This window comes from Moschus berezovskii, chromosome X, assembly GCF_049115385.1.
Source record: "Moschus berezovskii isolate FMDL1 chromosome X, NW_MosBer_1.0, whole genome shotgun sequence".
Lineage (NCBI taxonomy): Eukaryota > Metazoa > Chordata > Mammalia > Artiodactyla > Moschidae > Moschus > Moschus berezovskii.
The window spans coordinates 140,845,684-140,865,737 of NC_142488.1; the positions used below are offsets into that span (position 1 = coordinate 140,845,684).

The window sequence follows — 20,054 nt, forward strand, 5'->3', positions numbered from 1 at the left end:
TTCCCCACACACTATTGTTGACAAACAAATAGTCCCTTCTGCCCATACAACATATATTCAAGGAGAAGGGTTTATACACGGACATATATACCGGCTGGTAGAAAACTTGGAGGGCATATAGAATTCGACCTACCACAAAAGAACCCTATCTGGAACCTCGACTGCACCAGAGAACAGGCATTTTCATTCCACATTTCTCCAGTTACTTCTTACTAACGACTAATTATTGCTATCCAGCAACTTGGGATTTTCTCCTCCTAGCAGGCTATCACCTAAATTCTGTGAGGCTTAGTTTCATGGCATCTGAAGAAATAGAATCTGGCCCCTGTCATTGCCCACTGTACACGCCAGCATCCACTGTATTGGCATGTAGCAGTACATCCCATGTGGCCCTCAAGGACAGCACATCTTCATGCTGGCTTCCAACGAGGTGCCGTCATCCTAGCCTGGTTCCTAGCTACACAGTCCACAGCAACATCCTTTGGAGGGTGACTTTTTCTTTCTATGCCACAAACACAACTTCTTCTTGGGGGCACAGGAAAATTCAGCCTCTTCCCTATGCTACTTTAGTGCCACAAGAAGCACAGGGGGCTGCCTCTGGCAATTCCACAGCAGAGCTGAACTCATGGGATGGGACTTCTAAGACTGAACACTGCCCAGGGTACAGTCCAGTGAGAGATCACAAGTTCCTCTGACCTGGGATTTCTATCATCCTCCCACCTTTGACCCTAACTCCTGGGGTGAGGGCAGAACACATGGGTCTGTTGGTCAACATCCCCAAATATCCTGCCACAGCAGAAGGATGAGGATTTGGGGAGAATTCAATGCTTGTTTCAACCCCATCTGGAATCCTCAGATGGACACCCCTCAAAGTCAGCCTCTGTCCTTTCCATTCACTGCTGTATTCACATGGCTGGCACAATTTGTTGGATTTCAAGGAATCACTGGGATGAGCAGCACAATCAGAAGTACTTGAATGAGAAGGTAGAACAGCCCAGATTGTGCTCAGCGTGCTGCCAGTGAGGGCTCCCACCCTGCACAGAGCAGCAGGCAGCACCCTTGTCTCTGGGCATGTGAACTGAATCTGAGGAGCCCGACGTGGACTGCAATTGCTACCACAAGTGCTGGGCACTGAGGGCCCCGTTCCAGGCAGTGACTGTCTCAGGATGTGCTAGGCGGGTCTCTAACTGCCTGAGGAGTGGCTGGTGCACGGATCTGGATCTGGGCTGCCAGGAGGTGGATGATACAGCAGGACTAGCCTGGTTTCTGCGGCTTCCCAGGTGGCGCTAGTGGTGAAGAACCCACCTGCCAATGCAGGAGACATGAGAGACACAGGTTTGATCCCTGGGTCAGGAAGATCCCCCATCGTAGGAAATGGCAACTCGCTCCAGTATTCTTGCCTGGAGCATTCCATGGACAGAGGAACCTGGTGGGCTACAGTCCATGGGATCACAAAGTGTTGGACAGGACTGTAGCGACTTAGCACACACGTAGCCTGGTTTCTAGCTGGGGACTCCTGGAGGGAGTGAAAGTGAATTGAATTACAACCGGAACCTGATACTATTGAAGTAAAACCCAGTGGAACATGAAGGCGCAGAAGAAGGACTGGGCATCACTGCAGCCTTGACATTTGCTGAGCTTCTGGCTTCCCTGGTGAATTGTTCAAAGAACTGTGGTGTTGGAGAAGACTCTTGAGAGTCCCTTGGACTGCAAGGAGGTCCAACCAGTCCATCCTAAAGGAAATCAGTCCTGGGTGTTCATTGGAAGGACTGATGCTGAAGCTGAAACTCCAATACTTTGGCCACCTGATGTGAAGAACTGACTCCTTGGAAAAGACCCTGATGCTGGGAAAGATGGAAGGCGGGAGGAGTAGGGGATGACAGAGGATGAGATGGTTGGATGGCATCACAAACTCAATGGACATGAGCTTGATCAAACTCTGGGAAATAGTGAAGGACAGGGAAGCCTGGCAAGCTGCAGTCCATGGAGTCACAAAGAGTTGGACACAAATGAGTGAATGAACAACAACCAACAGGTAATATTATCTAATCATCAAACCAAGGGTTCCCCTAAATCACCTGCCATGACTCAGCCTCTTCACCTAAAACCAAATATTTTATGTCAGGAAACATCTAACAGGAGGTTTCCTGTGCGCTGTTTTGGATCTGTCAGGAATTCTCTGTTCCTTATTAATTCCTCAGGAATTAAGAGGAGAGGCAAACCTCTCCCGGGGGCTGAAGAATCCAGGCATTTCCTTCGTTAGTTTTTCTATATGGTGATAAGTACCCTGTTCCTTTTTATGAACCACATGGTAGAAGTGATTATTTACAACTCTCTCTCTTTAATATGGATTGCCTATGTTTTGTAAGTATGGAATTTTAATCTTTATCTTTGCTGAGAATAACTACAGTATATATCCCCACACCATGTTGATTAAAACGCCTTTGCTCCATCAGAGCTTTGGTCCCTGTGTCTTGCTTTCTCACTCTCTCTCTTTCAGGCTAATTCCTGGAGTGTAGAGGCTCTCTGTGTTCACTTTCCTGCCCGGGCTTCTAAGACCCTCTCGAGAAGGCGCTCTGTGCCTTCACCCCCATCGAGAGGGCACCTGAGGCCTTCATGAACAGAGCAAGCCCCGTGCCAGGGGCTTTTTTGGCTTTCTGCATAAACCAAGGAAGATCAGCCTCTTTCTCTCTCCTTTACTTTCTCATCGGTCGACTCCGGACCACCAGGTTCTGGTCCATTAAAGGACCAACAATTTTATACAAAATGTTTTCCAAGTATGATGACTGCTGAGGGGCCCCCATGGGAAGATGTGTGCTTCCCTGTGCTCCCCCATGGTCATGGGCACAGCAGGCCCCCATCCAGCATCTGTCCTGGGACTGTAGCCTTCTCTCAGGTGTTAAGGAGGCTCCCTCCTGAATGAGGATGAGGAGGTCCAGTCACCCCGGAACAGAGGTTCTCATAGAATACAACTCCACTCCTACTGGGACTCCTGGGGACCTTGGTCCGGGCTATCAGGCCGAGCCCCCCTCCCCCAACACTTCCTCAGTGACTCAGGGAGTCAGAGTCGGTCTGAGGGCACAGTCTCATATGGACAGAGGGAGGGGCCCCCCATGCTGCCAAGACTTGAAGTGAGGACAGAGGGTCCCCAAGGGATGCATGTGAGGCCCTCTCAACAGCCGTGGGGGACCACGGGGTGTGGCGTCCTGATGTGGCATCACTGACCCTGCTGGGAGGGGAGAAGTGAGGGCCTGGGTCATGGAGCTTGCATTTAGGTCCGCAGAGTGAGGGAGCCCAACTGTGCTAGGAGTCAAGGTAGAACCCTGAGGGGGGCGCTGGGACCCAGGACAAACAGGTTGTCACTGCTTTTAGCCCTGGGAGACCCTGACTGGTTTGTGGGAACGAGCTCCCTCTCCTGCTTGCCTCTCAGGGGTCCTGGCTTGGGGAGATGCTGGCTGTAAGGCAGGCAAAGTTGGCAGCTGAGGGCAGTGCCTAGGTGAGCTGGGAGTCAAGGTGACAAAGAGAAAGAGGGTTGAGGAACCCCTGCGGGATCATCTCAGCTCTGGGAAGCCCTGGGCTTGGAGCCCTGGTATCATGTCCACAGTCTCCTCCTGGGGTCTCAGGGCAGTGAAGGCCTTGATATGACGGTCCTGCTTCGGGTCAACATAGGGACATCCCTGGACCTGCCAGGGCTCAAGATGAGGACCTTGAGGGAGGACACAGGTAACTCCACAGGTCCTGGCACCTGCTGTCAGCCCTGGGAGACCCTGGTGCCGGCATGAGCACAGGGTCGCAGAGACACTGGAGGCTTGATATAAGGGGAGAGGCCTCAGAGGGTAAAGGGGAGGATCTTAGGTTCTGAAAGCGTCTGGGTGAGGGCCCTGAGGGAGGACTGCGGGGACCCTGGCCCTGGGATAGGTTGGGCCCAACATACGTGGTCTCACTTCCTGATACCTGGGTCTCAGCCTGGGGTCCTGAAACAACGGGCAGACTTCCTGACATCCGGGTCTCAGACGGGACTTCGCATATGGAGCCGCAACTCAGGTGGGCCAATTCCCAGGTCCTGTGGTGTGTCAAGTTGAGGACACTGAGGGAGGACTAGGGTACCGTGGACCACAATCAGAGGAGGCCTCAGAGTAGCCCGTCTCTGTTATCAGTCCAGGGTGTCCGTGGGGTACAATAAGCGAAACCGGCATGGTCAGACTTCCTGACATCCGGGTCTTGGAGAGACTCGGGCCCTGGTATAACGGGCCAGGGCTTCGGTTGGGGAGAGGCGAGAATCCCAGGTCCTGACTGGAGGCAAGGTGAGGTGCCTGAAGGAGGACCGACGGAAGCCTACAGATCCCCGGCCCTGTAGTTGCCCTGGGACCCCTTGTGGTGAGAAGAGAACACTAAGCCTGTCTGACTTCCTGACATCCGGGTCTCAGAGAGAGCGGGGACTTGGTGTGAGGAGCCAGGCCTCAGGTAGGGAGAGGACAGAGCCCAGGTCCTACCGGGAGTCAAGGTGAGGACACTGAGGGAGGAGTGGAACCCAACCCCGGAACAGAGGGGACCCTGGTAGTCCCCGGGCGGGATGATCATGTGTGGGATTTCCTGACATCCGGGTCTCAGAGAGCCTGGGGACCTGGTGGAAGTGATGGGGTTTCAACATGGCGGACGGGACAATCGCGGGTCCTGCCTAGAGTCTAGGCTCCATGCGAGGAAGGACTGAGGCTGTTAGACCCCGAGGCAGGGAAGGATCCTTGCTCTTGCCTGGGGGTGGGGGTGGGGAGGCAGGGTGGGGGCGGTCTTGGAGGCCCCAGAACGGGGGGAGCAGTTTATTCACCTCTTTCTTAGGGGCCTTAAGGTGAGGTGTTCTGGTGGAGGGTGGAGGCTTCAGGTCTGCAGAGGCTGGACTCCCTGGACCCCGAGGGAGGACTGAGCAGATGCCCGCCCCTCTGTTCAGTGCTGGGAGGCCAGGTTGGACGTGAGGACCCAGCATCTCCCCAGCCTAGGACCCGCCGGAGGCCCTAGGCAGGTGCGGCCGCGTATGGGGCCCCTCAGCACTTTCTGTCCAACTTAGCTCTTGCTCTGAGTTTCCCTGCAGGCCCCCAAAGGGGGACGGTCCAGGCCACTCCAGTGGAAAAGTGAGCACTACACGTGAGCCCCAATGGGACTACCCACCCCAGATCTGGGGAGACCTCACAGAGTCAACCACTCCTACTCGCACAGAAAGCCTAGGTCTGTGCCACACTCTACCCCCGAGGTGCCCCCTCCGTTTGTCTCACAGGAGCTCTAGGAATCAGGAGGCAAAGGTGGAGGCCTGAGGTCTGTGTTCTGAGGCCACAGGAGTGCCAGGAGTCAAGGTGAGGTGGGTGTCCTGAGTGTGCACAGGGGCCCCCCATCCCAGAACAGAAGGGACCTCAAAACGCCCTAATCCCCCTACCTTGTCAGCCCCAGAACCTCGGGCTGTACTGGCTGCACCCTGAATCAGAATTTCTCTTCCTCATTTGACAGGGGACTTACCACCAAGGAGGAGCGCCCCTGTAACGCCCAAGAGCAGCCCTCAAGGAAGACCAGTAAGCAGCCTCAGTCAGAGCCACCCGAGGCACATTTCAAAACTGAGATCATTTACACTCTCTCTCTTTCCCAGGTCAGTGGTCTCCATTTTCCCCCTGCCACAACCCCACTGGGCACAAGACCCCAGTCATCATGCCTGTGGTCCCGACGAATGAACTCTGCACTTCTGAGGAAGACCTTCAGGGCCAAATACAGGCCCAGGGTGCAGTGGAGGTGCCACTCCTGGGGGCTGAGGCGGAGGATGCCTCAACCCCTCTGGCCTCCTCCCCTCCAGTCTCATTTTCCTCTGCCGCCGTGGATGCGGAGATCTTGCTCAAGCAGGCTCTGAGTGTGATGACGTCTCAACTGCTGGAGTTCCTGCTCCTCAAGTATGGCACCAAGGAGCCGATTTTCCAGGCTGAAATGCTGAATACGGTCCTCAGGGATAACCAGGCCCACTTCCCCGTGGTCTTCCGTAAAGCCACGCAGTGCCTGCAGCTGGTCTTTGGCCTGGATTTGAAAGAGGTGGACCCCAGAGAGCACATCTATGCCATGGTCCCCACCCTGGGCCTCACCCTCAATGAGATGCAGAGGGATGGGCAGAGCATGCCAAAGGCTGGCCTCCTGGTGGCGGCCCTGAGCCTGATTCTCCTAGAAGGGGACCAGGTCCCTGAGGAGAAGGTCTGGGGAGCACTTAGCAGGATGGGGGTATTTGCTGGGATAGAGCACGGCATCTATGGGGAGCCCAAGGAGCTGCTGACCCAAGTGTGGGTGCGGGCGGGGTACCTGCAGTACCGGCAGGTGCCTCACAGCCACCCTGCTCGTTACGAGTTCCTGTGGGGTCCCCGGGCCTATGCGGAGACCAGCAAGCAGCAAGTCAAGGACTACCTGCGCAGGGTCAATGGCAGGGGTCCCAGGTTCTTCCCACCCCGGTGTGCAGAGGTGTGAGGCAGGAGGAAGAGGGGCCCTGAGCCTGAGCAGCAGCCAGGCTCCTTTCAGGCCCACATCCAGCAGCTTGTCCTGGGGGTAGGAAGGGAGGCTGAGCCTTCCCTGTGTGTTTGAAGAGGGAGCATTCAGCCTTAGTCGTGACGGCCTGGGCCAGTTGGGGGAACTGGTGTGTAGCATCTTTGGCTTCCTGTTCTCTACAGTGACATGGAGATCCACTTCTGCTTCCTTTAGAAATTTTTCAAATGTTGTTCCTTTTAATTGGAGGCTTAATGAGCTTCAGTGTCGCACCATGTCAGTAACGTTGATCACAGTGTGTTTGTGCTTACCCAGGTCAAGAACAAGAGTTTTGCTCTTTTGTAAAAGTGATTGTGAACATTTTCATTTTATTTTTTGACCCTGAACAAGATTCCATGGACTTGGAAAATAACGTTTTGGAAATATGATATTACTGAGCAAGAATTAAGAAGTAAAATATTTTTGAGGTGAGTTCTTCTATGATTCTTGTCTGTCATTTTATACAGCTGTACTATCTCTGTTCAATTGTATTTATTCAAGTTATTGTTTAAGAAAGTACAAAAAGTCTGATCCGACTTAATAAGTGCCCCTCTCTGGCTCATTTACTCCACAGACCTTCGTGGAGCCTGTCCTCTGGGGAAGGCCCTGTGTTAGCAGTGGGGACACTAGGAGAAGCAGGACACCCCAGCACCTAGAGTGATGATCTAAGAGCTGCAGTCACATGGCGAACGTGGAGAAATATCCCCTAGTTCCACAGAACAGGGCAATCAGGGGCAGGGTCCAGGAGGAGCGCTTCAGTGTCGGGGCCTGAGCCAGGGTGGTTTGGGGCTTTGGGAAGCTGGGTTCATTCTGTGGGAGGTGATTGTGATGAGGGTGGATGGTGGCAGCAGCCAGAGTTATACACAATGTCTTATGGGTGAGAAGAAAATCTCAAATGGGACACACACATTAGAAGATCCTCTTCTGTCCTAGATAAACTTCCTGGGGCAGGAAGAGAAGTTACACTATGATCAGGAGCAATTAGATACCTGTTTATGCTGCTTGATCTAGGTAATATAACAACATTTTTCAAAATGGGGAGGGGAGACTGGACTTTGGTTTGCTGCACAATCTACTCAGTCTTGGAGAATATACTTGAAGACGTCTTGGTAAGCACCCCCAAACTTTTGGTAGGATTTTAATGGAGTGTCTTCTTTGAAACTGGTGGCTGTGCACTTAACCTAAAGGATCAGCTTATCCAGGTGTTCAGGCCCGAAAGCCATAGATGAGGAGGGGTTATGGAAACCACAGTGGCAAAATCTGTACTGAACTTGAATTCACACACCTCAGAATCCTCCTTGAAGGTGGAAAGTGCTGCATTGTGCATATCCTAGCTGGATTTTATAAGAAAACTCCCACTGTTCTTGTCCTCTCACTGTCCCTTGTCTGATACCTGCCCCTCATGGAGCTCCTGCCTGCTGGGGAGTCTAAGGGCACCTGTGCAGGTGCTCAGGCAAGTTTCATCGTGTGGAGGCAGCCGCGACTCCCAGCAGGAGACTGTGTCTGGCATCAGGAGGCAGGGGCACATCCTCAGCTCGCTGAGACTGTGGGTGCTATTGTAAGGTCGGACCCTGGTGGCCTTCTTGGCTTCCCCTTCCCGGTGGCTATCTTGGCTCCTTCTTCCCCTCTCCATCCGTCGCCAGAGGGAAAAAGTCCCACCAAACTGCTGAGGAATTTCTGATGTAATAACCCTCTGCCGAGATCTACCCCCATTCCTGACCTCCAGAGTGACCAACCCGGTCTAGCTGACCACTCACAATCTCGCATTCCCGAGCTTTACCTTATTTTAGGCCTGTCCAGGTTATATGATGCCACTTCCTGCCCCGAAGGCATAAAAATTGCACCCTGCATTTGTTCGGGGCAGAACTCCTCGTGGCCATTCTTGCGGTCAGTGGGTTCTGCCCGGGAGTGCACTGCCAATAAAGCCTGTTACTTTCCCTTGGTGTCTGGGTTATTTCCTTACAGCCTGAGACACCCGTTTCCGCGACCTTACAGCTATCACTGCAGAGGGAAGGGCAGAAAGAGCACTGGAAGGAGCCGGGGAGACCCCTCCAAGACATTCCCAAGAGCCTTGGAAACTAAATCAGATCTTGCATTTGAAAGTGCCGGCACAGGGGGTGACTAGAAACAGTTGGCGATTCAAGGCACCTTTGGCTTTCTCAAAAACTCCTCAACACACGATGCGAATTGTCTTCATCCCAAGCTATACCTACCGGCTGCTGCCTGCTGAGCCCCGAGTACACTGCATGCACGGGAGAGTCTCCAGGTCCTTGTTCTCATCTCTTCTCCCTCTGCATCCTGGAAGCTGTTTGCAGGGAACATGGGATCCTAGATAAACCTCCAACAGTTTGGGAATAAATACATGATCAGCAATTTAAATACAAAGGCAGAAAAAAATACCTTGCATATAAATAACAATAGCATGTTGTTTGGGGAAAAAGCATCCCATTTGTGCTGATATCTGGGGTGGGGTGGAAAGATATTCTAGATGAAGGTGGTGCCACATCCATGGGGCTGAGGTCCCAAGAAGCAGGAAAGGCCCCTGTCTGCCTGGCTGATGGAAGCTCTGTCCAGGCGCCGTCCATTCAGGGCCAAGGTGAGGACCTGGGCTCCTTCCAGTGGCACTGATTTCGTGAGTCAGCAGTGAGTGGTTGTGTGGAGCGACATCCTTATTCCCTGCCCAGGAATTGAACCTGGGCAGCCTGGATGAGAGCCAGGAATCCTAGCCAGGAGACTAGCAAAGGCTAGAGGCTGAAAGCTATTTTGTCATGGATCATTGCCTCCAGTGAAAAATGCATTTATCACAGAGGCAGAAACTGTAAATGCAGGTGCAAAGTGTATCGTTAGAAACATAGCACAACAAGTGGGAGAGCACATAAAGAAATAGTTTAGTTGAGACAGAAACAAGGCAGAGATGCAATCCTGGTGAGAAAGTGTGGATGTCACACCTGGTGAGCAGGAGCACAGTCAAGAGGCGGTAGAGTCATTTATATAAGGCAGTCCTTCTGGATTTTTGTCTTCCTTCAGGCCAATTATCTGGTTTCTTTTCCACACCTGACCTACCCTGGGACACTCCCCTGCATTCATACACACACCCCTCAGCCAAGATGGATCTCGAAGTGAAGGTTTCTGTGAGGAGCAAGACTCATTATGGTCTGGCATTATCCCTTGACTTTTGACCCACAAGGAGCCTTTTTTTTTTTTTTTCACATGTCTGGTGTCTCCCTTGTCCCAAAAGATGTGGGACTGGAGATCCGTTTATCCTTTACTCAAACAAGTTTTTGCGCTTCTTTGTCCTTGCCATGACTGTTACTTTAGGTATTTATAACAGACAAACACTGACTATTTACGCTGTCTCTATTGTTTTATCCATTTCAGAGCACAAACAGGAGGCCAACTGAAAATGTCCAACTTGGAGTCCATCCATCCATACTCCTCTGCCTTACTGTGTGATCCATAAATACTTTCATCGTAATAGTACTGGTAAATGCTTACTAATTCTGTTCTGTATATTCTCTGGGACAAGAAGATGATCTGACTTGCCAAAATAAACATCAGGGCACAGACGCCTTGAGATATACAGGGCTTTGTGATTGAGTCCAACACAAATACTTGGAAGTCATACTCCTTGACTTTGGACATGGCACAGGGATCACCCCTGCCATGACTTCAACCTCCAAAGGATAAGTGTGTGTGTAACTTGCATTTCATTCTGTTGTTCACTTCTGGTGCCATTTCAGAGCACGGCGGTCATAGTAATTTTCAGAAGGCAGACATCAAAATGGAAGACCCTGCAGAGATCAACCTAACCAAAGTAAGGGGTTCAGGCCACTGTAAGCTCCCAACACTGATCCCGTGAGTAGTCTCTCACAACGTACCGCCCCCAGGGAGGCAGCCCCTTCAGTGGAGGGCAATTCTGGAGAAGACTTTTGCTCTGAGTCCTCATCCACCAACACCGGTGGCCCTGGGCAAATGAGTGGGCTAGTGACAAAGAGGAGATCTGGGTGGCACCACAGCATCCACTATAATCCACCCCTCCCAACACTGACATACACTCCCTCCATCTGGAGAGTTGGCCTCCTCTGAGGACAGCTCCTTGAGGATTCTGGTTGGTCTCCACTCCTCCTAAAGAAGCTGAGAGAGAAAGACTGGACAAATGCTGGGCCCTCACAGTTGCAGCAGCTGCTGCACCACAACTGACAGTCACTCTCTCTTGCCTGAGATCCGTTCTAAATCCCCTGCACTCTCAGCCAGGACCTCGGCCATTTCCAGTGGCTCCCCTGGTGAGGTAATACAGACTGTGTCCCTCAAGGTTCTGAAGCCCTGGGCCCGATGCCCTTCTCAGACCCTTGCTCTTGGACTTGTCAATTCATCACTGAAATGGAACAGGAAGCCAAGACACCTCACCTGGCTGTTAGAGAAGTTTCCTCGCTGTTCCCCTTGTGCCAGAGTAACCCGCACACTCCTTGGGATCAAGGTCAGCTCTGCCTGTCAGGACGGGAACAGTTCTCTGTGTGTGTGCTGGTCCCCTAGCAGGAGGAGCCCAAAGTGCTCAGATGGGAACCATGGCTCATGGGTCAGTAGGACTGTTGTTGTGTCTCCTGGGGGAACCTTCTTGCTTTGGGAACAGCCTGTCGTGTGTCACCACCCGCAATAGGTAACCAGTAGCCACATGAGCCTGGGTATTGTGAACTCAAGTGTGCTTAGTGTGTCCTAGGGCCTGGCCTTCTACTTAACATAATGTGAACTCAAATGTAAATAGCTAGATGTGGCTAATGTGGATTTCCCTGCTGTGGAACTACAGAACATACTCTTAAGAACTAGAAGCACAACTTTCCTTGTGGGTCACTGGGAGTGGTGGCAGGTGGGGTCATGAGTCACTGGGAGTGGCCTTGCCGGGAGTCATAGATCTCTGGGAGTGGTTGAAGGTGGGGTCATGGGTCAGTGGAAGTGGTAATCAGTGGGGTCACTCTACCCTCTGGTTCAAGGACCATGCATCCTACCTCATGGGGAACTAAGGATGACAGATGTGGAGCATGTCCGGTCCCTGGAGGGTGACACCCCTGTACCAAGGGCTCTCATATCCCAGTGTGCACCCGACGTGTGCTTTGTAGAGGCCAGTCTGTTGTTCCAGAAGACTAGCAGCTTCTGGATGGTAGGGGCTGAGATAGCGACTTTAGATCCCATGACCACTTGCCCTCTGAGCCCCTGGTGTGCTGTTAGAGGGTCTCTCTGTCTTGGATGGTTTTGTGGAATACCCTGTGTCAGTCAGTTCTGCTTTCTGTGAGCCCTCAAATAGTGGTGCCAGACAAGGTGCTGCAAGCAGGAAAGCGAAACCCACATCTAGAATGCGTACCTATCGATTTCAGTAAAGATGAACTTCTTCTCCTTCAAGGATGGAAGTGAGATGTTGTGATCAACTCACCATTAGTGGCTCAATGATCTTCTGGAGGGACGGTGCCACTGAGGGGTCAGCATCACTCTCTGTCCATGGCAGGGCAAACACCTGGTAGGTGCCATAGTTCATCTGGCCTGCAGGTGGCGCCTGTGCTGCTGAGCCCAGATGCAGCCTCATCCTCGGCCCCATGGCTCCTCCACACATGAGAGCACTGTGAAGCCCTGAGGGACCACTGACAGAGGCTGTGCACTCTCAGTTCTTCAGGCATTGGGTCTTCATCGATGTTCCTTGCCTCTTGTGTGCTGCATGCTTTTGTGAGTAGTAAGAGGCAGTGCAAATATCTTCCTTTTTGGTGTCCCTTCCTATAGGTTCGTTGATGTACCCCTTCTCCAAACCTACATGTGGCAATCTACCAAAGTTTCTCATTCTAAGTAACTGCCTGGCTGTCCAATTCATTTTCCATCGTCTTTAAGCCCATGTTTATTCTTGGCTCGGGCCATTTCTTTTATCCATATATAGTGGATCCCTAGAGGCACCATCTTAAGTTGCATCCACTGGGAGTGGATTTCTGCTCGCCACCGTCTCTATGGCCACATGTGGTGGAGGTGGTATTGCAGCAGGAGTCCATTTCCACCTGAAGTTTCAGTTCAGCCAACCCACCCCTCAGCTATGCTCAGCATTTCCACACCCCCAGCAGCTGGTCAGGAAAGAGCTTCCTGGTCCATTAATCTCCAGGAATAAACTGTGGCAGAGGTGCTTGTGACACATTTGCAGGTCATATTGGGGTTTAGCTCACCTTCTTGTAATCTATGGCCCTGCTTGGGTCTGATCTCCTCAGAGACGCCACTTCTGTTTTGTGGTGGATTACTGTTGCAGTCGCCTCCCTTTGTGGCTCTGACAGAACCTAGCTCATGAGGACCAATGGGTGCATGCTGTATGCGAGGAGGTGGCCATGTGTTCCGGTAAAGATAACAAACCTGGCAAAGCAGCTGCTATCGAGTGGGTGGTGGTCCACAGTCCTCCTTAGGAGCCTATAGGTTTGAGGAGGGTCCAGACCGCTGAGGAGGTATGGTGGGGACCACCTCCCTGTATCCTTTTGGTGTTAAGGGTGTCATTGATGTTTCACATCTCCCAAACCAGAGGAAATCTTGGTTTGTATTTACTCTCACAGTCAAGGTGCAGGGAGTGCACTTGGTCTCCCCTGCTCTGATAGTGTCTATACTAATGGCTTTGTATGCATTCAGGGCTTGTGCCCATCATCAAGCCCATCTGTTCTAATCAGAGAGCTCTCTGGGTCAGATCTAGGCCAGAACTCTATATGTTCCTGGTGCACACATGCTCCCCCTCCACTGAGGACATTGATGGAGTGAAAGCCTGAATATCACTTCCCACAGCATCCCGTTTCTGGACGTCCTTACTCCCCCGCGTTCAGTCACCAAGGTGAACGATGTGGGTCTCTTTGTGGGACAGACTTGGGGAATGATGGCTGCATATATCTGCCAGGGTGTTGAGGAGTCTTTACTCTTAAGGATCCCTCCTTCCTTTTGGTTAATGGATTCTGTGTCTGACAATTGACTCAGGTCTGGGAACTGGGGAAGACGTCATGACTCTTTTGGAGTACTCTCCTGCATCTTCCTGCTCACTCATCTTTGCTGTCTGTCAGACAGTAAGGAATCCGCCTGCAATGCAGGAGACATGGGTTTGATCCCTGGGTGGGGAAGATCCTCTGGCAAAGGGAATGGTAACCCACTCCAGCATTCTTGCCTGGAGAATTCCATGGACAGAGGAGCATGGTGTGCTTCAATTTGTGGGGTTGCAAAGAATCAGACACAACTGAGCCATGAACATTTTCACTTACGCTAATTAAGTCACAGCTTTGTGGACGGCCCATCTCTCTTGACCCTAAGAACACCGTGTCCTGTTAGCAAGCTCTATACCTCTCTGCAGATCAGAGCCTCTCGCTGCCACTTCAGTTTTGCTGCTTTTACAATAATAGAGATCACATTCCTTCTGAAATTTAAGTGCCACTTGTTGAATTGTAGGGGATGTGATAAAAAACTCCCAGGGTTTGTTTGTGTGTGTGTGTGTGTGTGTGTGTGTGTGTGTGTCATTACAAGAAACTGTGTCTCTGGGGTCGACACCTGCACATGAATAATGCCAGAATTTTCTGTCCAGAAGGGCTGCTGTGGGCACTGTCCTCCTATGGCTTTCCAGGGTCTGACAAACCAAATGTCACTTGGGCACTAGTTGTGAACACGCATGAGGCAGCTTGGGGATTTCGACCAATCAATCCTGTGTGACTTTAAGAGGATGGTGATTCCATATTAGGGAGGAGAGAGAGCAATTGGTGGAATTTAACTTTTACTCTTTACATTATTCCAAAGAAACAGGAAAACCGGTATTACTGAGAAACAATACAAATTGCATAGCAAAAATTCTAGCAAACCCATCAAAAATAAATAAATAAATAAAACATATAAGAACCAGTTAATGAGTTCAGCCAGTACGCAGGATATGAGATCAATGTTTAAAAAAACCAATTACATTTCTGTATAGTAGCAATGAATCGCCCCAAGGTGAAATTAAGAGAACAATTCCATTCATCATAGTACCCAAAGGAAGGAAATTCTTCAGAAGAAGACTAATAGACAAACAAAAGATGTGTGTGACTTCCACACTGAAAAGTATAAAACTTTGCTGGGTGGAGTTTACAAACATCTTTAAGAGACAGAGTCTCTCTGTTCATGAGTCAGGAGGTGCGATGCTGTCAGATGGCGGTTCCTGCCAGTGTGATGTATGGATTCTCTTCAGTCCCTCCCCAAATGCCCAGAGACTTTCTGTAAAAATGGAGAAGCTGATTCAAAAATGACCATGCAAAAGACCCAGAATAGACACAAAATATGGTGGGGGATGGGGGGACGATGGAAGACTTACTTGCCCTTCGTGATTTCAAAACCCAGGGTTATGATAGAAGCATCATGACAATACAGTTTTGTTGTAACTGTAGATGTAGAGGTCAATGGGACAGAATTGAGAGTTCATAAATAAGCTCATTTATTTATGGTTCATGAATTTTTTTTCAAGGTGCTAAATCCACATGGAAAGGATAAATCCACTTTTCAACAAGTGGGGGATCCACCTACAAAAAATGTGAATTTACACCACTTCCTCAGAACATACACAAAAACAAAATCATCCGAGAAAGTGTTCATGACTTTACCTTTAGACAATATTTCCCCAAATAGAACACTAAAGCCCAATCCGTGAAAGGAAAAAAAAATTCAATACAGTGTAGTTAATCAAAAATTAAAACTGTTTTCACATATCCTTGCAATGGAATTCTGGTTAAGAATAAAAAGAAAAGAATGACAAATCTGTGGTATAGCATGGATCAAGGAAATAAGTCATGTGACTCCTTCTCTATGCAATTTCCAGGAAAGCAAATCAGTAGAGATGAGAAGAAGAGCAATGACTGCATGGGAGTGGGTTGGGAAATCAGGGATTAACTGTAAGTGGGCAGAGGTCATCTTCCTGAGTGATGGAAATGTCCCAAAACTGGACTGTGATGAAGGCTACATGGCTTAGGAAACCGACTAGCAATCACTGAATTGTACCTTTTCCATGGGTGAATTCTATGGTATGCAAATTACACTTCAGTGAAGTTGAACAGTGCTTCTTACCAGTCGGATTTTTTAATCAACTCCTTCCCACTTTGGCAGCTCCTCTTCAGCAACTCCTCTTCCAGCCAAACCACTATTTTCACTATTTTCAAGTAACACTCAAGGTAACAACCATTTGGTCATTTTCTGGAGTCTATCCTGGCTCTCTGAGACAAGGAAGAAGACCTTCTTCCAGCAGGTTCTGGGCCTCACATCAGGGGAGAGTCACTCTTCCTCTGAGGAAACACTTGGGGATGTGGGTACAGAACACCTAGCTCCCTACCCCATTCAAATGCAATGCGACAGGCACCCAGGACGACTTCCTTTCTTTCCCCAGGAAGAGATCTCTCTGGCTTTACCCAGGATCCAAAAGGACGCTGCTCAGCAATGTCCCTTTTCAGACTTTCCCTCATCCCTGAGACACACAGTCTGCAGGTCTGAGGGATGCCACTGTAGCTGGCCAAAATCTTGGCTTTCTCTGTCTACTGCAGACAAATAAAAAACGTGAAGACAGAGTGTGGTGGCAATAGAAAGGTGGCTTTAATTCTCAGCCAGCAGAGAGGGGAACAAAGGAGGCTCGTGCCTCAAAAACTGAGCGCCCTGTCCATGAGGAATCTAGGGGCCGATATAAGATGAGGGCTCCCAGGCAGGAGTCCGTGATGAGGAACAAAGCTCTTAGGATCTTGATTTCTTCATCTTGCACTGTTTCAAAGTCAGTCATAGACTGGCGCCAGTAACCCAGTAATTGATCCTGGCAGTTTGGTGACTCTGTGGCCTGTTTTCTGATATGTAACTACAAGGGGAAGGGTCTTGGAAGGGTAAACACCAGATATCAAAGAAAAATAGAAGTGAAGTATAGCTCCTGTGGGCTTCCCTGGTAGCTCAGCTGGTAAAGCATCCACCTGCACTGCAGGAGACCCCGCTTCGATTCCTGGGTTGGGAAGGTCCCCTGGAGAAGGGATAGGCTACCCCCTCCAGTATTCTTGGGTTTCCCTTGTGGCTCAGCTGGTTAAGAGTGCTCCTGCAATGCGGGAGACCCGGGTTGGGAAGCTCCCCTGGAGAAGGAAACGGCTACCCTCTTCAGTACTCTGGCCTGGAGAATTCCATGGACTGTACCGTCTATGGGCTCACAAAGAGTCGGACACATCTGAGAGGCTTTCACACTTTCATAGCTCCTGTACAGTTAAGGTGCAGAAAGGCAAAACTTAGTTATAGACATGCAGAGTTAGGAGCAATTAAAATAAAAAAAAAAAACTAGGAATATTCAGGCCTGCTCATTGTTCTCTTTACATTCTTTCTTCTCAGGATAGGGAAAAAAAAAACAAACCACCATCTCATTCTTTTCATTTTCACTGCAACACTGCCACCCAGTCTCATCACAATCATCTCCCACAGAAGGCACCCAGCTTCCCAAAGCCCCAAACCACCCTGCCTCAGGCACCGAGTGCTCCTTCTGAAGCCCCACCACCTCACACTGTGTTGCCTTGTTGTGTGGGACTAGGGGACATCTCCCCACCTTCCTCATGTGACTGCAGCTCCTAGACCATCGCTCTAGGTGCAGGGGTGTTCTGCTTCTCCTGCTGTCCCCACTGCTCACACGGCCTTCCACAGAGCAGAGCCTCCATGAGACTCTGGGTGAGAATAAGCCAGTGAGCAAGGTACTTATTAACTCCGACCAATTTTACCCTGATTTCTTTAATAACTAATGCAAATCCAACTAAACATAGATCTTTTAGTTTTATAGATTAACAGATGACAAAAGGTTTTAGAATTAACTTTTATTTTTTTATTCTCTATTTCCTTTTATTTTTTCCCCATGCCTGGCAGTTTTGGGGATCTTAGATCCCCAACCAGGGATTGAACCTGGGCCCCAGCAGTGAAAGTGCTGAGTTCTAACCACTGCACTGTCAGGGAATTCCCAATTTCTCTATTTCTTGACTCCATCAATTTTATTGTTCTTTCCCATTTCCAAGAAAATTCCTATTCCAATGAAATGTTAGCTTCTTCAGGGTCACAAAATAAAACAGGAGAGCTCCCAGGCTCTTTTATGAAAGAGCAAAACTCCTATCCTTAAACTGGGTAAGTATCAATACATGTGTGATCATTGTCATTCACAAAGTTAGATATTGAAGTTTATTAAGCCTTCAGCTGAAAAAAACAACATTTGAAAAATTCCTAAAGAAAACAGAGATGAATCTCCATGTCACTGTGGAAAGAAGGAACCCAAAGATGCTACACATCGTGTCCCCTCAACTGGCACAGGCCCTCAGGACTGAAATGGCTGACCGCTCCCTCTTCAATCACGGAGGGAAGGATCAGCCTCCCTTCCTGCCCCCAGGACACGCTGTTGGACATGGACCTGGAAGGAGCCTGGCTGCTGCTCTGGCTCAGGCCCCTCTTCCTCTTCCCTCTCAGCCTGTTCAGATGGGAGTGGGAAGGACCTTGAAGCCCCTTGACTGATTTTGAGCAAATGCTCTAGGACGTGCCACTTGCTGGTCTCCACATAGGCCTGGGGACCCCACAGGAACTGGTAGAGAGCAGGGTCACTGTGCGGCACCTACTGATGTTCCAGGTACCCCTCCTGAACTCACTTGGGTCAGCACTCCCTGGGCTCCCATAGATGTAGTGCTCCCTCCCAGCATATACACCCAGGTCGTTCAGGGGTTCCCAGATCTCCTCCTCATGGGGGTAGCTGCCCTCCAGGAGGAACATGCCTAGAACCACCACCAGGAGGCTGGCCTTGAGCATGCTGTGCCCATCGCTCACTGGCATGCAGGTGTGATTCGTGTGGGCCACCTCCCTCACATCCACACCGGAAACCAGCTGCAGGCACTCCGAGGCTTGGTGGAAGGCCTCAGAGAAGTGGTGCCCGTCCTCTCTGAGGACCGTGCTCAGGATTTCATCCTTCGTGGTTGGCTCCTTGGTGCAATACCTGAGGAGCAGGAAGCGCAGCAGACACACCACCAGCAGATGCAGTGGGTCTGGGGGCGTGGACTTGGCATCTTCCCAGGCCCACTAGGTGCTCTTGACCTCTCCTCATCTTGGCTGCTGGAGGCCTCATCTCTGGATTGGCTCCATGGAGCGGCAGCCATGGCAGGTGGGAGGGGAAGGCACCCTGAGGGCTTGGCAGGGGGCGGGATATGGGTGCTTCAGCATCAGCCAGCTCCAGCTCCTCCAGGGTGCCCAGGAACAGGACAGAGGAGGAGGAGGAAAGCACGGAGGAGGGGGAAAGCTATGCAACCTGTCCCTATGAAGGGATGAACTGTCCCTCCACTGGGCTCTCAGCCTCCTTTGGGTCCTGAAGGTTGGCCTCACTTTCCTTGTGGAGCTCGCTCATCCAAGGCATGATGACTGGGATCAAACTACAGACAGAAGTGAGACAGGGGGACAGATGGGGACCACGGGCCTGCGGGAGAGAGGGGGTTTGAGCAGTCTTGGCTGAGAAACCCACCCTGGGTGGTCTGACACAGGCCACTGACAGGTCTCCTCTTGAGGGGAGCTCTCGGGCCTCACAGGGACGTTCCTCCTGGGCAGGCTGTCTGCTGCTAACCCCAAGGAGGAAGTGAGGTGGCTCCCAAGGATGCAGTCAGCACAGCCCGAGGTTCTGGGCCTGATACGTTGGGGGGAATTGGGCCTTGTGGGGTCCCGTCTGCTCTGGGATGGGGAGCCCCTGGTGCACACTCAGGGAACCCACCTCCCCTAGACTCCTGGCACTGCCTGGACCACCTCTGCTCTGCAACCTGCAGACACGAGCTTCAGACCTGGGCTTTCACCTCTGGGTTCCTGGAGCCCCTGTGAGAGGAAACCAGGGGGCACCTTGACTTGCAGACTGTGGCATGGTGCTGGGCCCCTCGGTGCTGACAGGAGGACTGGACTGTACTCGGTGAGGTTCCACTTGTCCTAAGGTGAGTGGTTCCCCCCTGTGCTCACAGAGGGCCCTCCACTTCCTCCTGGCAGGGTCTGGGCCTTCCTGTCTGTTTTCCTGAGGCAAAATTCTCAAGACAAATTCCCTGTACTGAAAGGAAGAAAGAGAGGGGCCCTGAACACAGGTCATGCCTGCCCAGGGGCTAACAGGGCTCACAAGGGACAACAAGGGGTGGCCATACTCTGTGGAGTCCCTCTGTGCTGGGATGGTGGGCAGTGAGCTCAGTCTCCACCTTGACACCCTGGAAACCCTGGGCAGTGCCTTCTGTTGACAGTGACCCGTCTCCTTAAGCAAAGGCCTTAACATTCATGACACCGGAAGTGAGAGCACCAATGCAGCCACCTATTCTGGGCCACCCCAGTGTCACCAAAGGGGCAAGGCAGGCTGGGCTCCAAGTACTGTGTGTGAGGAGGGGGTCTCCCCAGTGCTCCCCCTGACCTCTGCAAGGGCCTGAGTCCAGACCCTCAGAGGAAGGCCCCCTGGCCTTGACCAACCATCTGGCTGAGGAGGTGGGCCTCAGGGCTCTGATGGT

The 20,054-nt window shown here is 51.2% G+C and overlaps 1 protein-coding gene and 1 pseudogene across 1 annotated transcript; one reads left to right on the forward strand and one right to left on the reverse strand.

Moving 5' to 3' along the window:
* The first annotated feature begins 5,691 nt into the window (after nucleotides 1–5,691).
* LOC129564058 (melanoma-associated antigen 10-like) lies at nucleotides 5,692–6,486 on the forward strand. Its single transcript, XM_088834088.1, has one exon. The coding sequence runs from the start codon at nucleotides 5,692–5,694 to the stop codon at nucleotides 6,484–6,486; it is 795 nt and encodes a 264-aa protein (XP_088690214.1).
* Nucleotides 6,487–7,218: 732 nt separating this feature from the next.
* The window catches only part of LOC148773482 (melanoma-associated antigen 10-like), a 66,283-nt pseudogene continuing 53,447 nt past the window's right edge, over nucleotides 7,219–20,054 (reverse strand).